The sequence below is a fragment of the Barbus barbus genome (assembly GCF_936440315.1).
Source record: "Barbus barbus genome assembly, chromosome: 49".
NCBI classification, from domain to species: Eukaryota; Metazoa; Chordata; class Actinopteri; order Cypriniformes; family Cyprinidae; genus Barbus; species Barbus barbus.
The window spans coordinates 848,414-868,227 of NC_136727.1; the positions used below are offsets into that span (position 1 = coordinate 848,414).

At 36.3% G+C, this 19,814-nt stretch overlaps 2 protein-coding genes across 6 annotated transcripts; one reads left to right on the top strand and one right to left on the bottom strand.

Annotated features, from left to right (window-relative positions):
* Positions 1-15,177, top strand: LOC306867217 (cryptochrome-1-like). Of its 4 annotated transcripts, none has more exons than XM_079412807.1 (15): positions 1-681; positions 3,259-3,429; positions 5,886-5,994; positions 6,071-6,213; positions 7,116-7,300; positions 9,662-9,759; positions 9,849-9,989; positions 10,534-10,842; positions 10,912-11,063; positions 12,457-12,659; positions 13,467-13,580; positions 13,657-13,725; positions 13,806-13,886; positions 13,956-14,080; positions 14,163-15,177. In XM_079412807.1, exons 2-15 carry the CDS (start codon positions 3,272-3,274, stop codon positions 14,202-14,204), a joined length of 1,929 nt encoding a protein of 642 aa, XP_079268933.1. In that variant the 5' UTR covers positions 1-681; positions 3,259-3,271; the 3' UTR covers positions 14,205-15,177. The 4 variants fall into 4 exon arrangements, with proteins under 4 accessions (XP_079268933.1, XP_079268932.1, XP_079268934.1 ...); XM_079412806.1 differs by having other exon boundaries at positions 263-681; positions 13,654-13,725; XM_079412808.1 differs by having other exon boundaries at positions 542-681; positions 13,654-13,725; positions 14,166-15,177.
* An 898-nt stretch (positions 15,178-16,075) lies between these two features.
* Positions 16,076-19,608, bottom strand: LOC306867418 (transmembrane protein 263-like). 2 transcript variants are annotated; one of them, XM_079413060.1, is made up of 3 exons: positions 19,494-19,548; positions 18,420-18,498; positions 16,076-16,713 (listed from the first exon to the last, which is right to left on the bottom strand). In XM_079413060.1, exons 1-3 carry the CDS (start codon positions 19,500-19,502, stop codon positions 16,427-16,429), a joined length of 375 nt encoding a protein of 124 aa, XP_079269186.1. In that variant the 5' UTR covers positions 19,503-19,548; the 3' UTR covers positions 16,076-16,426. The 2 variants fall into 2 exon arrangements, with proteins under 2 accessions (XP_079269186.1, XP_079269185.1); XM_079413059.1 differs by having other exon boundaries at positions 16,079-16,716; positions 19,494-19,608.
* Positions 19,609-19,814: the final 206 nt, after the last annotated feature.

The window sequence follows — 19,814 nt, forward strand, 5'->3', positions numbered from 1 at the left end:
GGACGCGACCAATCAGACGGCGGATGAGCTATTAAGGCGGGGTAAGGAGTGTTCGGAAAATCGGCTATAACAGCATTACTAGCGGACATAAATGATAAAGGCACGGCAGGATCGCATTTTTAAATCACACGAAACGGTATTAAACGTTCAAAAAGATTCAAAACTACGCGCAAAGCTCTTTTCATCCACGCCGCATAAACGTGAGAGGGATTGTTTGACGTCACTCCGGCGCGGACCAATGAGCGGCCTCCATATGTGGGACACGAGCGGCGTGAGTTATCGAGGCGGCACGCAGCCAGCATAGAGCTGGGACTATAGATGGAGCGCTTCGGTTTAAATGCGCTATATAAAATAATTATCGTACAGCCTTTTCATACGCAATTTAGCTAATAGTTACTTAACATGAATACTTAGAGATTTAGACCCGCAAAACTATTTTTAGAAGGCTTAAAACGTTACAAAAGAAGCTGTATGAGAGTCTAGTGTGCCGGCTCTGTGCTCTCGCCGGGTCTGTATGTGTCGGCGCATGCGCAGAGCGCTGGAGCGTTATGTAAACCGTCTCTGTGTTGGCCCGGTTCTGTGGAGCTGCTGGTCTTCGGTGGTCTGCAGTGGTTCTGAACTCTGAGATGATTTGATCATCAGGACTCTCATAAACTCATCTCCTCTTTAATAACTCCTCAGGTGAGTGGCCTTCACAAACTCCTGTATTAATGCAATATAAACAGACAAACGGGTTACATAAAGAGCGAATCCGTGCCCCAGTTCATTAACAACACGATAACCTAACATATTACTACACTTTTTGTTAATTTATTGCGTTTTTTATGGCATTTTGTGACGTAAGCGACACTTACTGTAATGACCCAGATTCAGGATTGAGGCTCAAGTTATTAAACATTCAAAATTATGTGTAAAACTGGTGATAATGTGTGCAGAGGGCTTCATCTTTTATTAAAAATATAGTTTTATTGTATAAACTCATGAAACTAACGAGCTATGGTTCTTATGCCGGTTTGTTACATAAAAACTAAATGAAGTGAAACAATGTTGCAGTTTTTGTTATATTACTATAATTAAAAAATCTAAAATCGAGTAACATATAAAATATTATAATATATAAATATGCCGCTTTATATAAAGTTAAATATTAATGTTATATTATTTTTAGTAACACTATCATTATTATTAATACTAATTCATTTAAAATAGCATTTAAGTATTATAAATAATAATAATACATTCAATTATTATTAAATAACACATGAAATTAGTAATGTTATTAATAATAATACTTGATTTTAATTATTAAAATGTAAATGTTAATAAGCCAATATAATATAATAATAAATCTAAAGTGTAATAATATATTAAACTAGATAATAAACTTTGTTAGCTTGAGAAAGCCTGAGAGTTTAAAGCAGTTGTAAAAGCCTGAAGTTTGTAAATTTAGATTTGATAGATGTTGATATCATGTTTCTAGCATGATTAGCGTGTTGCTAGCATGACTAGCACGTTAATAGCGTAATTAGCATGTTACTAGGATGTTACTAGCATGTTGCTAAAACGATTAGCAAGTGACTAGCATGTTTCTAGCATGATTAGCATGTTACTAGTAAAGTCGTGAAGTCGTGACGTATTGTCAAGTATGGTGACCCATACTCGAAATTGGTGCTCTGCGTTTAACCCATCCAAGTGCACACACACACAGCAGTGAGTAGTGAACAAATGCACACACACACACACACACCGTGAACACACACCCGGAGCAGCCATGCTGCGGCGCCCGGGGAGCAATTGGGGGTTCGGTGCCTTGCTCAAGGGCACCTCAGTCGTGGTATTGAGGGTGGAGAGAGCGCTGGACATTCACTCCCCCCACCTACAATCCCTGCCGGCCCGAGACTCAAACCCACAACCTTTCGATTACGAGTCCGACTCTCTAACCATTAGGCCACGACTTCCCCCTAGGATGTTGCTAGCATAGATATACTAGATACCTCATTAGCGACTGTTTCTATGGGCCGCTATACGTAAGCCGTCCGCCATATTGCAGCGGTGAACTTGACGTCATTCACCATAGTAATTACTGAATATTCGAAAGATACTACAATCCTGCGCAGAACGGCTCAACAGCTCTCTGCGAACCTACAGTATGGTGAATGACGTCAAAAATACCGTTCCAAGATGGCGGCCGCATCTACGTGCCTGGAGCAGTCGAATAGGACGTCTATATATGTCTATGGTTGCTAGTATGTTGCTAACATGATTAGCAAGTGACTAGCATGTTGCTAACATGTTTCTAGCATGTTGTTAGCAAGTGATTAGCATGTTGCTAGTATGTTGCTAGCATGATTAGCACATTACTAGCGTGTTGCTAGCAAAGTGACTAGCATATCGCTTGCATGATTAGCACGTTACTAGCATGTTGTTAACATTAGTTAGTTACTAGCATGACTAACATGATACTAGCATGTGTGTTAGCAAGATTAGCAAGGGATTAGCATGTTGCTAGCATGACTAACATGATTAACATGATACTAGCATGTTTGTTAACAAGATTAGCATATCGCTAGCATGATTAGCACGTTACTAGCATGTTGTTAGCATGACTAGCATATCGCTAGCATGATTAGCACGTTACTAGCATGTTGTTAGCATTAGTTAGTTACTAGCATGACTCTAACATGATTAGCATGTTGCTATCAAGATTAGCAAGTGATTAGCATGTGGCTAGCATGACTAGCATATCGCTAGCATGATTAGCAAGTTACTAGCATTTATTAATTAAATGTTAATAAGCCAATATAATAATAAATCTAAAGTGTAATAATATATCAAAAAATATAATAGGCATTACTGGTAATTTTATGAATTATATAGGCGTGTATATATTTCAATTTTAAGATATAAGAGATAATGCTTTAAGTTTATGATTAATATTAGTGGCGGCATTAAAAATGTAATTTAATGCGCTAAAGTCACAGCTAATGAGCTGCTTTATAGTCACTCTGTCATTTTGTTACATAAAAAGTAAGAATTATTCATGTTATATTAAAACACAGTGCATCTAAGTATATTTAATATTATATAAAAATAACTTAAAGTTGAATATTGTCTAATAATAATTATTATTATTATTAAAAGTAGTCACTGATTATTTTTAAATGCAAACAGCGTTCTATTATAATTCCTCGTAGTACATGAATGAATGAAGTGTTTATTATAGCGTGTTGTTGATAGTCATGGCTGTGTGTGTCTCAGGCTGCGCAGCATCATGCCGATCAACTCCATCCACTGGTTCCGGAAGGGTCTGCGTCTGCATGATAACCCGGCTCTGCTGGAGGCCGCCAGGGGCTCCCAGACGCTGCGCTGCGTTTACTTCCTGGACCCCTGGTTCGCCGGGGCCTCCAACCGCGGCATCAACCGCTGGAGGTGAGAGACTCTCACATGACCGCTGTCACACACACACACACACACACACACTGTGCTTCACTGTACAACACTACAACTACAGCATTTCATTCAATTATGGATTTATTATTTATTAATAACATTAAACATATGATTTATCAAATAATATATTTACAAAAATTAATAACGCACAGTATTATATTTATTTCTCAAAGCATGGCTTTATTTAAAAATACTATAATAATAAATTATGTCAATAAAATTATTAATGTAAAGCATAATCTATAAAAATATAAATAAATATGTATAAAAATTTAATATTATTAAATTACATTAAACTAAAACAACTTTTAAGTATTCCATATTCAAATTTTTAATACATTAAAATAGCATAATATTTGTAGGTATAATATTATTATTATTAACTTGTTAAATAATACCTGAAAGCTATTTAAATTTAATGGGCTAATCATAAATATATAAATCATAATCATAAATATTTGAAGAACGACACCCAGAAGTTGTTTTCAAGAAATATTGTGCATTAAATGATATATTTGTATTGGTTATGACCACACATAGTGTGATGTGCTGCTGGTGTGTGTGTAATTTCTGAGGTGTTGTGTGTGTTTAGTTTGATCGTATGTGTTGCGTGTTTGTTTAATTATCCATCTGTGCGTGTGTTTGTCGTCGAGTCTAAACTCAGATTGAATCCTGCTCTCAGTAACTCGCGTCTGCTGGTTTTCTGAGGTCGATGGTCTCGGTCTGGCCTCAGTCTGGTTTCTTTCTGGCCTCAGTCTGGTTTCTGTCTGGTCTCAGTCTCCGTCTGGTTTCTGTCTGGCCTCAGTCTGGTTTCTGTCTGGTCTCAGCCTCCATCTGATTTCTGTCTGGTCTCAGTCTGGTTTCTGTCTGGTCTCAGTCTCCGTCTGGTTTCTGTCTGGTCTGGTCTCAGTCGGTTTGGTCTCGGCCTGGTCTTAGTTTTGTTCTGGTCTGGTCTGGTCTCAGTCTTGTTCTGGTCTGGTGTCAGTCCGGTCTCAGTCTGGTCTGGTCTTAGTCTCTGTGCGTCAGGATCTGGTCTGGGATCGGGCTGGTCTCAGTCCGGTTTCTGTCTGGTCTCAGTCTCTGTGCGTCAGAGATCTGGTATTTGATGTTGAATGAATGAATGACGAATGAATGCCCTGCTGGCCTCACTAACACCTCTGCTGTTGTCACGTGTTTCCCCGGCGATGACCCAGTTTCTGCAGCTCTGTTGCGAGTCTGACTGCGTTCCTGAAACACACAGAGATCAGTTACGAAAGAGACGGGAACACCGTGTTCCTGACAGAGAGGGAGGGAGGGAGAGCGAGAAAGGGGGAGAGAGAGAGAGAGAGAGGGGGAGAGAGAGAGAGGGAGACAGAGAGAGGGGGGGGGAGGGGGAGAGAGAGAGAGGGAGACAGAGAGAGGGGGGGGGGGGGAGAGAGAGGGGGAGAGAGAGAGAGGGAGACAGAGAGGGGGGGGGGGGAGAGAGAGAGGGGGGGGGGGGCGGTCATGTGCGGCTGTGCAGTGGGTCAGACAGAGAGACGGCAAACACCACACTATTACTTAATACATCAGCACTCTCAAGTGAATAATAACAATAACTTAATAACACTTAAAGATGAATAATAAATTATTATTAATAATGCTTGAAAGCGGTTTTATTATTAACACAATACAGTAAAAATAATGAATAATAATTTATTATTTTATATTAAATAAACAAATTGTAAAAAAAATTAGAAGTATTATTAGTACTATTATTATTATTGATAAATTAATACATAAATGCTGTTTTAAGTTTGTTGTTGTTGTTATAATACTTGAAGGCTGTATTTATTTTATTATTATTATCAAGAACACTATTTATATTTTGAATGCATTAACCTGTTAGCGTTCACCAGAGCGACCTCGCACTGAACGCTCTTTGTTTGCATGTGTCATTGTTGTAATAAAAAATAAGTTATATTAATGTTGTTATTAGCAATAGTGGTAGTAGTATGAATAAATTACTATTAGTAGTATTCAATATTATTATTAAATAAAATGAATATTGAATAAATACATTAAGGTTATTTTAATCTAATGTTGTTATCATAATGTTAGGGTTATATCTTTTTCTGTTACATCTGCCTGTTCCTGTTTGGTTTAAGCTCGTTAGTTCATTTGCTCGTTAGTCATTATTAGCTCCTCGTCAGCTGCCCTATTTAAAGTCTCCTTTTGGTTCAGTTTACTGTTGGTTATTGTAAAGAGTCACATGTGTTTATGTTTCCCGAAGTCCTTACCTTTCCTATACCGTGTGGATTATTATTATTAAAGTCATTTTTGTGGATTACCTTCATCTTCATCGTCTTCCTTGGTGGACAATATAGACACATAATACTTGAAGGCTGTTTTGAAGGCTTGCTGTATCTATGTAGGGCTCACAGGTGTGTGTGTGTGTGTGTGTGTGTGTGTCTCAGGTTTCTTCTGCAGTGTCTGGAGGATCTGGACTCCAGTCTTCGCAAACTCAACTCCTGCCTGTTCGTCATCCGCGGTCAGCCGGCCAACATCTTTCCACGCCTCTTCAAGGTAACGACGTGAGTTATACAGTCGCGAAGCGCTTGGGTCACGTGATCACACTAACACTCGTCTGATTGGTCGGCAGGAGTGGAAGGTGTCCCGTCTGACGTTCGAATGCGACTCGGAGCCGTTTGGGAAAGAGCGAGACGCGGCTATAAAGAAGCTGGCGTCTGAAGCGGGAGTGGAGGTGATCACGAAGATCTCGCACACGCTCTACGATCTGGACCGGTGAGAACAGATCATATTTACACAAACTATAATCTGCTAATATAATATTTAACTTTTTTTTAATAATAAAATGGTTAATATATAGACATTTTCAATGTGGTGTTCAATCAAATTCTAGATTCTAAATACAAATTTTAAATAATTTGCAATGTATCTCACTTAGAGAACTCAACAGATAATTAATAATATATCCGACCTACAAAGACCCGTTTAAAATAATTTACCGTAATTTAATTGATAATATTGTTAACTTTAAAACCTCACTTAAAATATAATTTAATTAATATATAATGTATGCATTAAGAATGTAACTTAATTTTATTTTAAGTTTTTTAGAGTATAACTAATTATAAATACATTTAAAAATTATATTAAAATAGTTTAGAATATAAAGTAACTTTAAAAATGCACTTAATCTCATTTTGCATATCCAATTTAGACACTTGTCGAATAATATTTTTTATATAAAAATATATCTAATTTAAACTTTATATTCAAATATAGTTTATAATACATTTAATTTAATAAATAAACATAAATGTTTATAATATACATTAATTAAAAAACCTCAACCTTAATTTAAATATATCTTAATTTTTCTCTTTTTATTTTTTGTTCATTTAAATAAAAATATTATAGATTTAGAGAGAGATAGATGGATAAATATAGATAGATAAAAGTTTTAAATTGTCTCATTTAAACTTTAGAATGATGCTTTGTAATTAAATTTATCTGAAAATGTATATGTTATATCTGATAAGTTTTATGTGAGTGAGTGTGTGTTCATATTCTTTTGGGAATGCTGTTGATCAATGCTTTCAATGATCATTTGAATGAGTGAATCAATTGCATGATTTGCGTCAGTGAATCAGAATTGAATCTGTGGTGTGATTGTGTCTCAGGATCGTGGAGCTGAACAGCGGTCAGCCGCCGCTGACCTACAAACGCTTCCAGACGCTGGTGAGCAGCATGGAGCCGCCGGAGCCTCCGCTGGAGCCGCTGACCCGAGAGCTGCTGGGAAACTGTGTGACGCCCGTCAGCGAAAACCACAGAGAGAGATACGGAGTGCCCCTGCTGGACGAGCTGGGTAACACACACACACACACACACACACCGATAGATCAGTGTGATTTGAGAGGTGAATCATGGGTAGGGTTGGGTATCGAGAACCGGTTCCAGTTTAGAACCGGTTGCAAATATCAGAGACACGTGAAGTTCAATTCCACTTAACAATTCCTGCGTTCGCATTTTAATGTGATTTACATATGTGAACCTGGTCCACAAAGCCAGTCATAAGGGTCAGTTTTTTTAAATTGATACAACTATTGAAAATCTGGAATCTGAGGGTGCAAAAAAAATCTAAATATTGAGAAAATCTCCTTTAAAGTTGCTCAAATGAAGTTCTTAGCAATGCATATTACTAATCAAAAATGAAGTTTTGATATATTTACGGTAGGAAATTTACTAAATATCTTCATGGAGCATGATCTTAATATCCTAATGATTTTTGTCATAAAAGAGAAATGTATAATTTTGATCCATACAATGTATTGTTGTCTATTGATACGGCCTACCTTCATGAGACGGCCTACCTTGATGAGACGGCCTACAGAGAGGAGGTGAGAACCCTGACTAAATGGTGTCAAGAGAACCACCTCTCACTCAACATCGACAAGACCAAGGAGCTGGTGGTGGACTTCAGGAGACAGAGCAGAGAACACACACCCATCACCATCGACATGACACCTGTGGAGCGAGTAAACAGTTTCAAATTCCTCGGTGTTCACATCACTGAGGATCTCACATGGTCCGCTCACACAGATGCAGTGCTGAAGAAGACACACCAACGCCTCTTCTTCCTGAGACGGCTGAGGAAGTTTGGAATGAACCCCAGCATCCTCAGATCATTCTACACCTGCACTGTGGAGAGCATCCTGACAGGCTGCATCACCGCCTGGTTTGGAAACAGCACCGCTGGCAACCGCAAAGCTCTGCAAAGGGTCGTGCGAACTGCCCGTCACATTGTTGGAGGTGAGCTTCCCTCCCTCCAGGACATCTACACCAGGCGATGTATAAAGAAAGCCCGGAGGATCATCAATGACTCCAGCCACCCGTCCCACAGACTGATCTCTCTGCTGCCCTCAGGAAGACGTCTCCGCAGCATCCGATCCCGCACTAGCCGACTGAGGGATAGCTTTTTTCCTCAGGCTATCAGGCTAATGAACAGTCAGAACTAATACACCCTACAGCACACTCCCACTTTACAATATACCACGCACTGCACTTTAATTCCACACAGTTCAAACTGGACTACCAGTACACTACTGCACAAATACAACAATCTTTTTGCCAGCACCGGATACCATCCAATGCACATCCATGACATTTGCACATCCGGTTTATATATAATCTGCTGCATCTTCGCATATTACTGTGTGTATATAACGTAGAATGTGTACTACATACTGTGTATAATGTGTATCGGTAACTGTATGTCTGTCTAATAGTACACTGTGTGTACTGAGTATATGTATGTGTATATTACACATTGTCATCTGTATAAGTCTGTACGTATGTATGGTAATGTCTATATGTAAATTGTTTTTGCAGTGTCTGGAGCACGCTCTCAAGAATTTCACTCACGAAGGCACACGTGCTGTGGTGATGTGACAATAAAAGTGATTTGATTTTGATACAGATATACCTGTGCTACTGATGACTGCTTTTGTGCAAATTAAGAAAATATCTTCATCGGTTTGACGGCACATGTGCTGAAAATACTCGCAACACAACCAAATACAAAAAATGCACAAGTAGCAAAGACCACAACAAAATTACCTCAACAAAATGAACATTATCCATGTTTTGTTGACGTAGTTGTACAAATACCATGGTTCAGATATGTTTAGTGTAGCAAATCCATGGCTAATTTATGCATGGTTACCTTGGTTTAACTATAGCAACCTTTTTTTAGTTTTATTTATTTTTTATATATTTAATGTAATTATTAATGAATTATAAATAAACAGAAATCTCACCTTTCAGAGCAAACACTGATAAATATGTCTCAGCCGTGTTTGTCACTTTGCTGTTCCTTTAAACATTTCCGATATGGTCTGTGCCTATATTTGCAGCGCGTTTCTTTATTTGTTTGTCTTGTGAGCATTTACAGCATGTGTGTTGTCAAACTGATGAAGATGTATCCTTAATTTGCAGGTGTTTTTTTCCTTTGAGCTCTCTCGGCCACCATAGTGGGCTGCAGAATTTTGAAATGTTATTCAGCTGCAACAGAATGCTTCTTAAAAGACACAGAATAAAAATATTTGACATCTAAAAGTTTTTGTTTTTTTTACTTTATTGGAATCGAAACTAGGAATCGCCAAGCAGAATCGGAATTGATCAATTTCAAATGATACCCAGCCCTAATTATGGGTGTGATTGTGTTCAGGGTTCGACACGGAGTCTTTGACTCCTGCTGTTTGGCCTGGAGGAGAATCAGAGGCACTGATGCGGCTGGAGCGACACCTCGGACCCGACTCTACCGCGGTACGACACACACACACACACACACACACGTGGCTCCAGCTGTGGTCACGTGATCAGGCGTGTCTGAGGCGTGCGCTGCTGTTTTCCAGGTGTGGCAGGAGAACTTTGAGCGTCCGAAGATGAACTCCAGTCCACTGCTGGCCAGTCCACTGGGCTTGAGCCCGTACCTGCGCTTCGGCTGCCTGTCCTGCCGCCTGTTCTACTACAAACTCACCGAACTCTTCAAGAAGGTGAGGCACTGCAAGACCTTTAATACCTTTTCAGTGATGTATTTGATCCATTTTAATCATTACACTGAAGTAAAATTTGTGGTATACCTACAAAACTAACCTGAAATGTAATTTAATCAGTTAATTTAAAGTATCATCTAATGAATCTAAAATATAATCCAATTATATTATGTTATATATTATTATATTTTTATATTATAAATACATTTAAAGTATAATGTAATATTGCTAATTAAAAACTATATAAAGTATAATGTAATATTGCTAATTAAAAACTATATAAAGTATAATGTAATATTGCTGATTAAAAAATGTAATGTATAATATATCTGGTTTAAAAGCATTTTAAATAATATTTTCTTATAATATAAATCATAATTGAAACACTTAAAATGCTATTTTCTTATATTGTGATGTATAGATCATAATCTTAGCACTTTTAAAACGCTTTTTTCTTAGATCCGAATTGAAACGCTTTTAAAAATGCTATTTTCTTATATTGTGACATAATATAATATAATCTCATGATGCCGTGCCGTCGCAGGTGAAGAGTGGAAGCCCGTCGATCTCTCTGTACGACAAGCTCTTGTGGAGGGAGTTCTTCTACACGGCAGCCAGCAACAACCCGCGCTTCGACCGCATGGAGGGAAACCCCATCTGCATCCGCATCCCGTGGGACAGGAACCCCGAGGCGCTGGCCAAGTGGGCCGAGGCCAAGACGGGCTTCCCGTGGATCGACGCCATTATGACCCAGCTGCGTCAGGAGGGCTGGATCCATCATCTGGCGCGGCACGCCGTGGCCTGTTTCCTGACGCGAGGAGATCTCTGGATCAGCTGGGAGGAGGGCATGAAGGTACGGCCCCAGAGCATGCTGGGTAAGTGCGGTGTGGTTGATGCGTGCTAATGCTCTGGTGTGTCGCAGGTGTTCGAGGAGCTGCTGCTGGACGCCGACTGGAGCGTGAACGCCGGTAGCTGGCTCTGCCACTCCTGCAGCTCCTTCTTCCAGCAGTTCTTCCACTGCTACTGTCCCGTGGGATTCGGACGCAGGATCGACCCCAACGGAGACTTCATCAGGTGGGTATCTGCACCACTTCGCTTCACATCCTCATCTGGATCCAGTGTGAATGCACATTACATATATATATATAATATTCAAAAACTCATTTAAAATACAATGGAATGTCTAAATATTTTTATTATTATAATTTATATGTAAATAATGTAATGGCTAATTTCAGTTTGTATATAATTAATATTGATTATATTATATATATTTAAATAATATAGTTTTTTTTACATTTACAATGACATCATTTTAATAATCAGATATCACCTATAGATGTAAATAGGTACATTTATTATATTAATTTAGTAATTGTATATTTCATTTTAAATGAAATATATTGTAGTTTTTGAATAATACATAATACAAATATTATTTAAAAGTAAAATCATACAAACAATAAACATATATTAAATTAAAATAATAATTTATGAAAAAAATGTACCAAATGAAATTAAATAGAAATTAATAGGTAATTATATTAATTTATATTAATAATTTTTAATAATACATATATTTTTTAGTATGAGTTACAGCCAGAAACATGACATATTAATAATTTAATGAAACGTTGCCTGTAAAATGTTGGTTGATAAATTCATTATTAAAATGATAGTAATTATATTATTAATTCGAAAAATAAATATCATATTGTTTTAGTAATACAAATTATTTTTCAGTATGAATTGCTTAATGAGTTATGTCCTAAACATTAGATATTAATAAGTCAAATGTCACCTATTGAAAATGTTAAATAAAATTACCATTGATATTAATTTTTAATTCATGTAATAGATTGTAATATTACATTTAATTTTTTCAGTATGAATTATTCATGAACATATGATTTGTGTCCAGAAACTTTAGTTATTAATAATCAATCGTCACCTATAAAAGTTATATAGTATTGGTAAATTAATTACTATTATATTATTAATATTAAATATATATATATATATATATATATATTATAGATTTTAATACATAAAATTTTTCATGCTGATTTTTTGTTAAATTTAATTAAACAATTTAATTTGTTTTACTATAAACTGGTAATTAGGTCATTAGTGTACATTTCATTATATTTAATAGATGAACTTTATAGACCTTGAACATTTTCCCATAATGCTCTAATTTGCACGTCACGTAAAAAAAATTTTTTTGTCATTATTTGTTTATAAGACGTTATGGATTTTTTTTTTTTTACCTGTTTTGATATGTTCATTTTATTTCTAATCAGCTAGCCACATGTATTCAGTATATGAGGGAGTATGTTTGTGTGTGTGTGCGCTTCCGGCCGCGGCGGGGTTACCCATGATCCCCTGCAGCAGTACGGAGGCGGAGCTCTGGTTTTGTGGAGGTTATGATGAGGCGCTGTGGGTTAATTTCTCCCTTTTATTCCAGACGTTACTTACCAATACTCCAAGATTTTCCAGCCAAGTTCATCTACGACCCCTGGAACGCGCCGGACGAGGTGCAGCGTGCCGCCAAATGCGTGATCGGCGTGGATTATCCCAAACCCATGGTGAACCACGCCGAGGCCAGCCGCCTGAACATCGAGAGGATGCGTCAGATCTACCAGCAGCTCTCCAGATACCGCGGACTCAGTAAGAGTTTAGCCCAGTTTACCGCTTTCATGCTCTTAAAAATACTGTTTTAAAAATCATTCTACATTTAAAAGAATAGCAGAGTTCAATGCACTACTATAATGAAAACGATATTGTTGGAACCGCTTTCAGAACTATTTTTTTCAGTTGATGAACGATAAAAACATTGACAGCCAATCAGAATCCACCGAATTTAAACTGCAGCGTGCTTATAATAAACCGAACATTATTGTCCGCTAATACAGTTATAGTAGCTAATATAGTCATTATAGCTACGATAACAACACAAAGCAATGTTATTGTTGGAATCACTTTCAAAACTATTTTTTTCAGTTGATGTACAATTAAAAGATTGACAGCCAATCAGAATCCATCTGACTTTGAAGAGCTCAAGCATTTAAAGAAGTAGACGACAAAACTGCAGTGCATGATTAAACATAAACAGAATTTTATGATTCGTTAATATAGTTATTTTATTATTGTTATAGTTATTGATACATTTGTTGTTCTTGGTTTGAAAGGGCTTTAACTATAAAATAATAGCCAAGTCCACACCCAACTATAACGACACAGAAGAACAATATTGTTGGAATTACTTTCATTATGATATTTTCGAGCTAATGTACGATAAAAACATTGACAGCCAATCAGAATCCATCTGGCTTTAAAGAGCTCAATCATTTAAAGTGGCATGCGACAAATGCGTATTTATAATAAACAGAACAATATCATTAGAATCACGTTAGTTATTCACGCTGTAGTTAATGTTCTTGGTGTGAACGGCCTTTATTTTCATTCATCCATCAGGTCTTCTCGCAACTGTTCCGTCCAATCACATGGAGGTCGTAGGTGTCAGTGAAGCCCAAGGAGCAGCGGCGCCCCCTACATGCCGGAGGACGCAGAGCGGCACTTCATCTCATCGTGAGTGTTTGAAACCGATCAAATAAGTGTGTTTGAAGGAAAATCAGTGAGTTTTAATGCTCTTTGTGTCCAGCAGGGGTCAGGAGAGAGCAGCCAGGACCGAGCGGAGCGAAACATCGTAGCGCAAGACACCGACACGCCCTCAGTGAGTCCATGTCCTTTGGTTAATTCGATAACGTTTTATGAACGTTTGCGCAATTTTTTTTTTACGTTTCTCTTCTACAGGCCACCGTACATCGCCCTACACCACCCAGAGCAACCTGACGGGGGAGCACGGCCACGAGTTTGCCGTCCCACAACAACCAGGTAGTTTTTTTTGCACGGGAACTACGTTACATTGGTTTGCGAACAAAGTTTGATGTTGACTTCCTTCAGGGCGTCTGTTTTGGCCGGTTGGGGGCGGGACTGGAAAGAGAGAAACGGAGGCGGAACACAACGGTTGCCATGGTGATGACGGCCCCTCCTCCTCCTCTTCAGCGCTAAAAGCCCAAGATGACGAGGTTCGTAAAAAAACAAAGCTATGCAAAATTTGCTGATTAATAATAATAGAATCGTTCAGTTGTATTCATCTGTTTGTTTCAGAAGCGGCGGGAAGACGGGGAGGGCGTGGCCTTCTCATCCTAAGCTCCACCCACTGATGGATTCACAAAATGTATTACAACCTTACCTCGCGTGTTAAACACAGACATTCGAAGTAATTAAAAACAGTTTGCGAATATGTAATTTTAACGTTTTTAGAAATTTTATAATGTAAAATTCTAAAATATACAGTTAAATAAAATGTGATTATCATCCCAAATATTGATTTTAAAAATCAGATGTAAATACTGTCTTAATGAACTTTTGAGGTGAAGGTCCTTTCACGCCAAACCCTAAACGAATGAGTGTAACGAATATCGTCAGGTTGAACGAAAAGCTAAATGTAGTTGATGAAAACGGGAACCAAAGCTCAAGTCTTAATGGTCAGCACATATCCGTCAAAAGTTGTGAAATAAAAGACTGTCTCCGTTGTTTATATTCTAATTTGTGACGTTTTGTTTGGCGTAAACTGACCTTAATATAGGAAAATACAAGTAATCGCAAACAGCCAAAGAAGAACACCTATTTAAACGGATCAGTATTACGGACGAATGGAAGAGTTTCCGCAGCACTGCTCTGAACGGCCTCACCTGTACATACCTGCGTCTGTTTCCATGACTCCCAGGATCCTTGGAATGTGTTTGGGTCCAAACTATTGTAACTGTACCACAGATGAATGATTGTCTCGTCTGTATAAACGACTGTATAAAATATTTTGTTCCATGTTTTAGTGATTTTGCACATATAGCGTAGGACGGGCTCCATGTGTTTGACGTCTTTGGTCTTCCATCACTGTACTTTATCTCCACCTGTCATTGTCTCCATCTCTATGTACTCCAGTGTTTTGTATATGACAGCTGTATCTTACAGAGCTGTACATTTTTACCGCTTGTGTTTTCAGTTTTTTACAGAATATTAGTAGCTGTTTTGAATTTTAAAGAGATATATAGTACCAGCATTTGTTTCTCAAGTCTGTGTGGTACTCAGCCAGCTAATAAAAACATATTTTAAAACACAATGTGAGGGTTTTGTTTGATTTTTGTCTAGTTATGAACCATTTTTGTCTCTTTAATGAGTTAGCTGCTAGCCTAGCAAGTCAGCTAATACTCCGTTTTTATATTAAATACACACATTAAGTGACTTAATTACCCTGTGTGTTGTGATCCTGACTGTGCTGAACGACTGCACTCATGTAAAGGTAAGATATAATCAAAGCTAATTCAATATGTCTGTGTTCAGTTAGCTTATTTGCTAAATACAATTAATCCACTAGCATAGCCTGCTCAAATTAGCCAGCTAAGCTATATAACGTGTTTACAACTGAGTTTTAGTTAATAAGCTGATTAGCCTGCTCTCAATGTTAGCTGGTTTAGCAGGCTAATCTGTTAGCTTACTATAGTGCAAGTTGCTACGTCAATTGTATTACTAAGATAATCAATAAGCCTGCGATAATAGTCCGTTTTATAGTCTAATTAGCCTAAGTTTTACACAAAATCATATCAAACCTTTACAGAATTTTGTGAAATCTTCCTAAATCTTTCAAATGTTTTAATCGTGATTGTTTCTCTGAGGGAAGCTAGCTTCAATAGAAACATACCGCTATTAAAATTAAGCTTAATTGTGTCAATAAAAATGAACAAAATTCAAATCAAGTTTAATTTCAACTATAATGTAACAAAAAGTTTAGTTTAATTCTGACTATCAACATTTTTGGCCACATGGTTACTTTAAAGATGTTAACTTGCTAAACAAATTATCTTCAGACTTTTCCAGCAAAACGTTATTAATTGTATTTTGGCATTACATTTTAAGCTAGAAGTGTTTGCCATTATGTAATATATATATATATATATATATATATATATATATACTGTATATATATAAAGTGATCAAACTGTGAATGAAAACACTTTCTGCAGCATCTTTTACGTGACTTTATTATATTCAAATAATAAATGCAATTTACAAACACAATTTGACTGATAACATTTCAGAAGAAATCCGAAGATGTGGTTTAACAGCTACAGAAACAAACATCACTGATAAATGTGTCTGAGATGATTGGAGAAAACCCTACTTTCCATTGAGATCAAGCCTGTTTACATCAAAAACACTCAGTATGACCTACAAAACCCCCTTTTGCCAAATGTCTTGGGCACTGATTGGTCACATGATCACATTGATCACATGTCTCCGGCGGCCAATCATAAATCAGCATCACTGCATCAGCACAGTAAAGAGTGTTCGGCTCAAACGGGTCCGCTTCTTCACTCCGATTTGTCTTTTTTCTTTCCAGTGAACGGAACTTTATTGGCTACTGTGGACCCCACCGTGGACATGCCCCCTGCCACTGCTGAAACCCCGCCCTTCACCAGGCCGACGCCCACCGAGGGCACCGCGGTCACTGCTGATTTGGTGATCTCCAAACCTTTCCCGCCCAGCCAGGCGACTCCGCCCACTGTGGCTCCGACCACGCCCTTCGTGGCGCTGAAGAGGCCGCCGGTCACGCGCCAGATCATGGTGGGCGGAGCCACAGGGTGCTCTTTACCGCCAGCTGCTGCGAAGAAAATAACAGCGATACGTTTAATTAGTATCTTTTAACACTCGCAATATATTCGACATTAATGACTAGAATTAAAAAATGAGTTATTTCCATATTTAACCCCAAAATCAAAAATCATTACTTAAAAAAATGCATTGGAACATTATTAATTTAAATATTTTTACTGCATTATAGTAATGAGAATTTGGGAAAATAAGCTACTTTTTAATTAAAACATTATTAATTTCATAATTTTTATTGCATTATAATAAAAATAATAAAACATTTTGCATTGAAACATTAATTTCATTATTTTTTATTGCAATATAGTAATAGTAGTTGGGAAAATATTACTTTTTTAAACAGAGACATTATTAATTTCATTATTTTATTGCGTTATAGTAGTGGAAAATATTATGCAAATATGCAAATATGACTTTTTTGCATTAAAACAATTTCATTATTTTTACTGCTTTATAATAGTGAGAGAGTGGCAAAAATTCTTTTTTTGTACTGAAACACGAATAATTTCATTATTTTTACTGGATTATTGTAACAATAATTTGGGAAGATAATCTAAAACATTATTAATGTTATTTTTATTGCATTATAATAATTAGAATTTTGAAAAAAAAAATTGTATTGGAACATTAATTTATTGCATTATAGTTATGCAAATTTGATGCAAAAAACATACTTTTTTTGCATTAAAACAATTTAATAATTTTTACTGCATTATCAAAATGAGAATATGGGGAAAAATCAGTACTTTTTTGTAATGAAACTATTAATAAAATTATTTTTACTGCATTATTGTAATGTGAATTTGGAACAAGAATCTGTTTTTAATGAAAACATTATTAATTTCATTATTTTTATTGCATTATAAGAAGAATTTGCAAAAAAATCATTATTTTTTACTGCACTATAGTAATAAGAATTTTGAAAATTTTAATGACTTTTTTAAACTGAAACATTATTAATTTCATTATTTTATTGCATTTAATGAGACTGTCCCAAATCATAATTTTTTTAAACTATTAATTTCATTATTTTTACTGCATTACTATAATGAGAAAGTTATAGAATTTTTTGCACAAAAAATATTTTTACCAAAATTCTCATTATTGTAATGCAATAAAATGAAACAAACCAAATAAATAACAATGCAGTAAAGTCTTGATAAAAATAAATAGAAAATTCTTAATTTATGTATTAATTAATTTATGTATTTTGTATTAATTTAAAGAAACTGACTGATTAATTTTCCTTTTATTATTATTATTATTTTTTTCTTTTGGGTTGCAGTATGGAACTGGACATATTTAATTTTTGATTTTGATGTATTTTACTGTAAGTTGTGGTGATGTTCATCTTGCATCATCACACAGCATTCTGTCAGAAAACAAGCGTGAATTCCCAGCTGCGCTTTATTCCCACAAACACTCAAATAGCCCACAGCGAATCTCTCACGAGAGACCAGTGTTTACTGGAGCAACTTTAGTTACAAAACCATTCCCAGAGGAGCCGAAATCTGTGCCGACTCCTACAAACCTACAGATCAATCATAAACTAAGTCAATAATGCTATGTACAACAAGTCTAGCAGTAAATGACATGTAGATGTGTTTGTGGTTTAAAATGAGAGGTCAGCTGATCCATATGGAGATCCTGATGAAGTGATTATGAATTATGAATGCAGATGAAGTATTATTGTACCTGCGGACGGCTCGGTTTCTGCGTGTTCTTCTGCTCCTTCATATGTTTCACTCCTGGACTGAACTTCTGAATTCACGCTCTGCAAACAGACAATAACGAGATTTCTGCACAGCTAACAGCTCATATATAATGCAAACATAGATTTTATTTACAATATATAAAGCAAAAAGACCAGAGGAAAAAAAGTTACATTACAAAAACCTAGAAAATAAATAAACAAATATAATTTCAGATTGATTTATGAATAAGATATTATTTAAAAATATATATTTACAAAAAAGTAAAATGAATGACATTAAAATATATGCTAAATCAAATAAGTACAAAAAATATAAAGGCAAAGACATACTACAAATATTTCATTAATAACTAATTAAATTTGGTAAAAGTATCAGGTAACATAAAGCAGAAATGATAAATAAAAGACCAAAGAAAAAAAAAAGATTAAATAAATATATATATATACATTTATAAAGAGCAAAGGAAATTAAGGTCACAATTCAGTTGTAATAAAAAAAACACATTGATAAAAAATATATATAATAAATTACATCTACAAAAAGTTATATATATATATATATATATATATATATTATATATGTACGACGTACATATTAAAATATATTCTTAAACTAAATACATATGAGTGTATATCATAAAGATATTCTGAAAATATTCTACTAATAACTAATTAAACTTGGTCAAATTAACAGGTAATATATAAGTCAGAAATAAGAGGAAGAGACTATATATATATATATATACACACAAAGTAAACGATATGCTTGATCTAAAAACAAGAAACATTAAACTACATATTAAAGTATACTAAAAACTTAATTAAAAACTTTAAAGTGGCCATATTGTAAAGACATTCTGAAAATAATGAAACTAATTATCCCACATATAACTAATTTAGTGATATTGAGCTCTTTTGGAGTAACGTGCATCTCTCAGAAGTTATAGATGCGCGGAAAGAGGAGAGCAGGAAGAAAAGCAGGAGAAGTTATTCTTTATGCATGTGTTTATGTGATATGATCTGATCTGTAATGAAGCGCGTGCTTGTTCTCTCACCTTCACCATGATCGCTGCTCGTCTCCTGCAGGTATTTCAGCGCATTCCGCTGTGCGACGTGGCGCTCGCGCTCGATCCGGGATGCGACTGCACGCGCTACTACGCTGAAGGCCTGGCTCATGAATATTAATGACGTAACGGACGCTCGCACGGTACTCCCGCTTGATTGGTCGGAAGGAAAGGGAGGTGTTTTGAAAGTGGGCGCAGCCAGAGCACGAATCACGAATAATTCTCGAGGAACCTCATTAATATTCATGAGCTTGGCCTTCGCCGTAGTAGGATTCGCTAATTAGACCCCCGGATCTTAAGTCTGGTCAGAGC

Coding starts and splice junctions, on each gene's coding strand:
- LOC306867217 (XM_079412806.1), top strand. CDS start 3,272: ATGCCGATCAACTCCATCCACTGGTTCCGGAAGGGTCTGCGTCTGCAT. Junction 13,726..13,805: donor AAGACACCGACACGCCCTCA/GTGAGTCCATGT, acceptor TCTCTTCTACAG/GCCACCGTACATCGCCCTAC. Junction 14,081..14,162: donor TAAAAGCCCAAGATGACGAG/GTTCGTAAAAAA, acceptor TGTTTGTTTCAG/AAGCGGCGGGAAGACGGGGA.
- LOC306867418 (XM_079413059.1), bottom strand. Junction 16,717..18,419: donor AGAAACCGAGCCGTCCGCAG/GTACAATAATAC, acceptor TTTTCTTCGCAG/CAGCTGGCGGTAAAGAGCAC.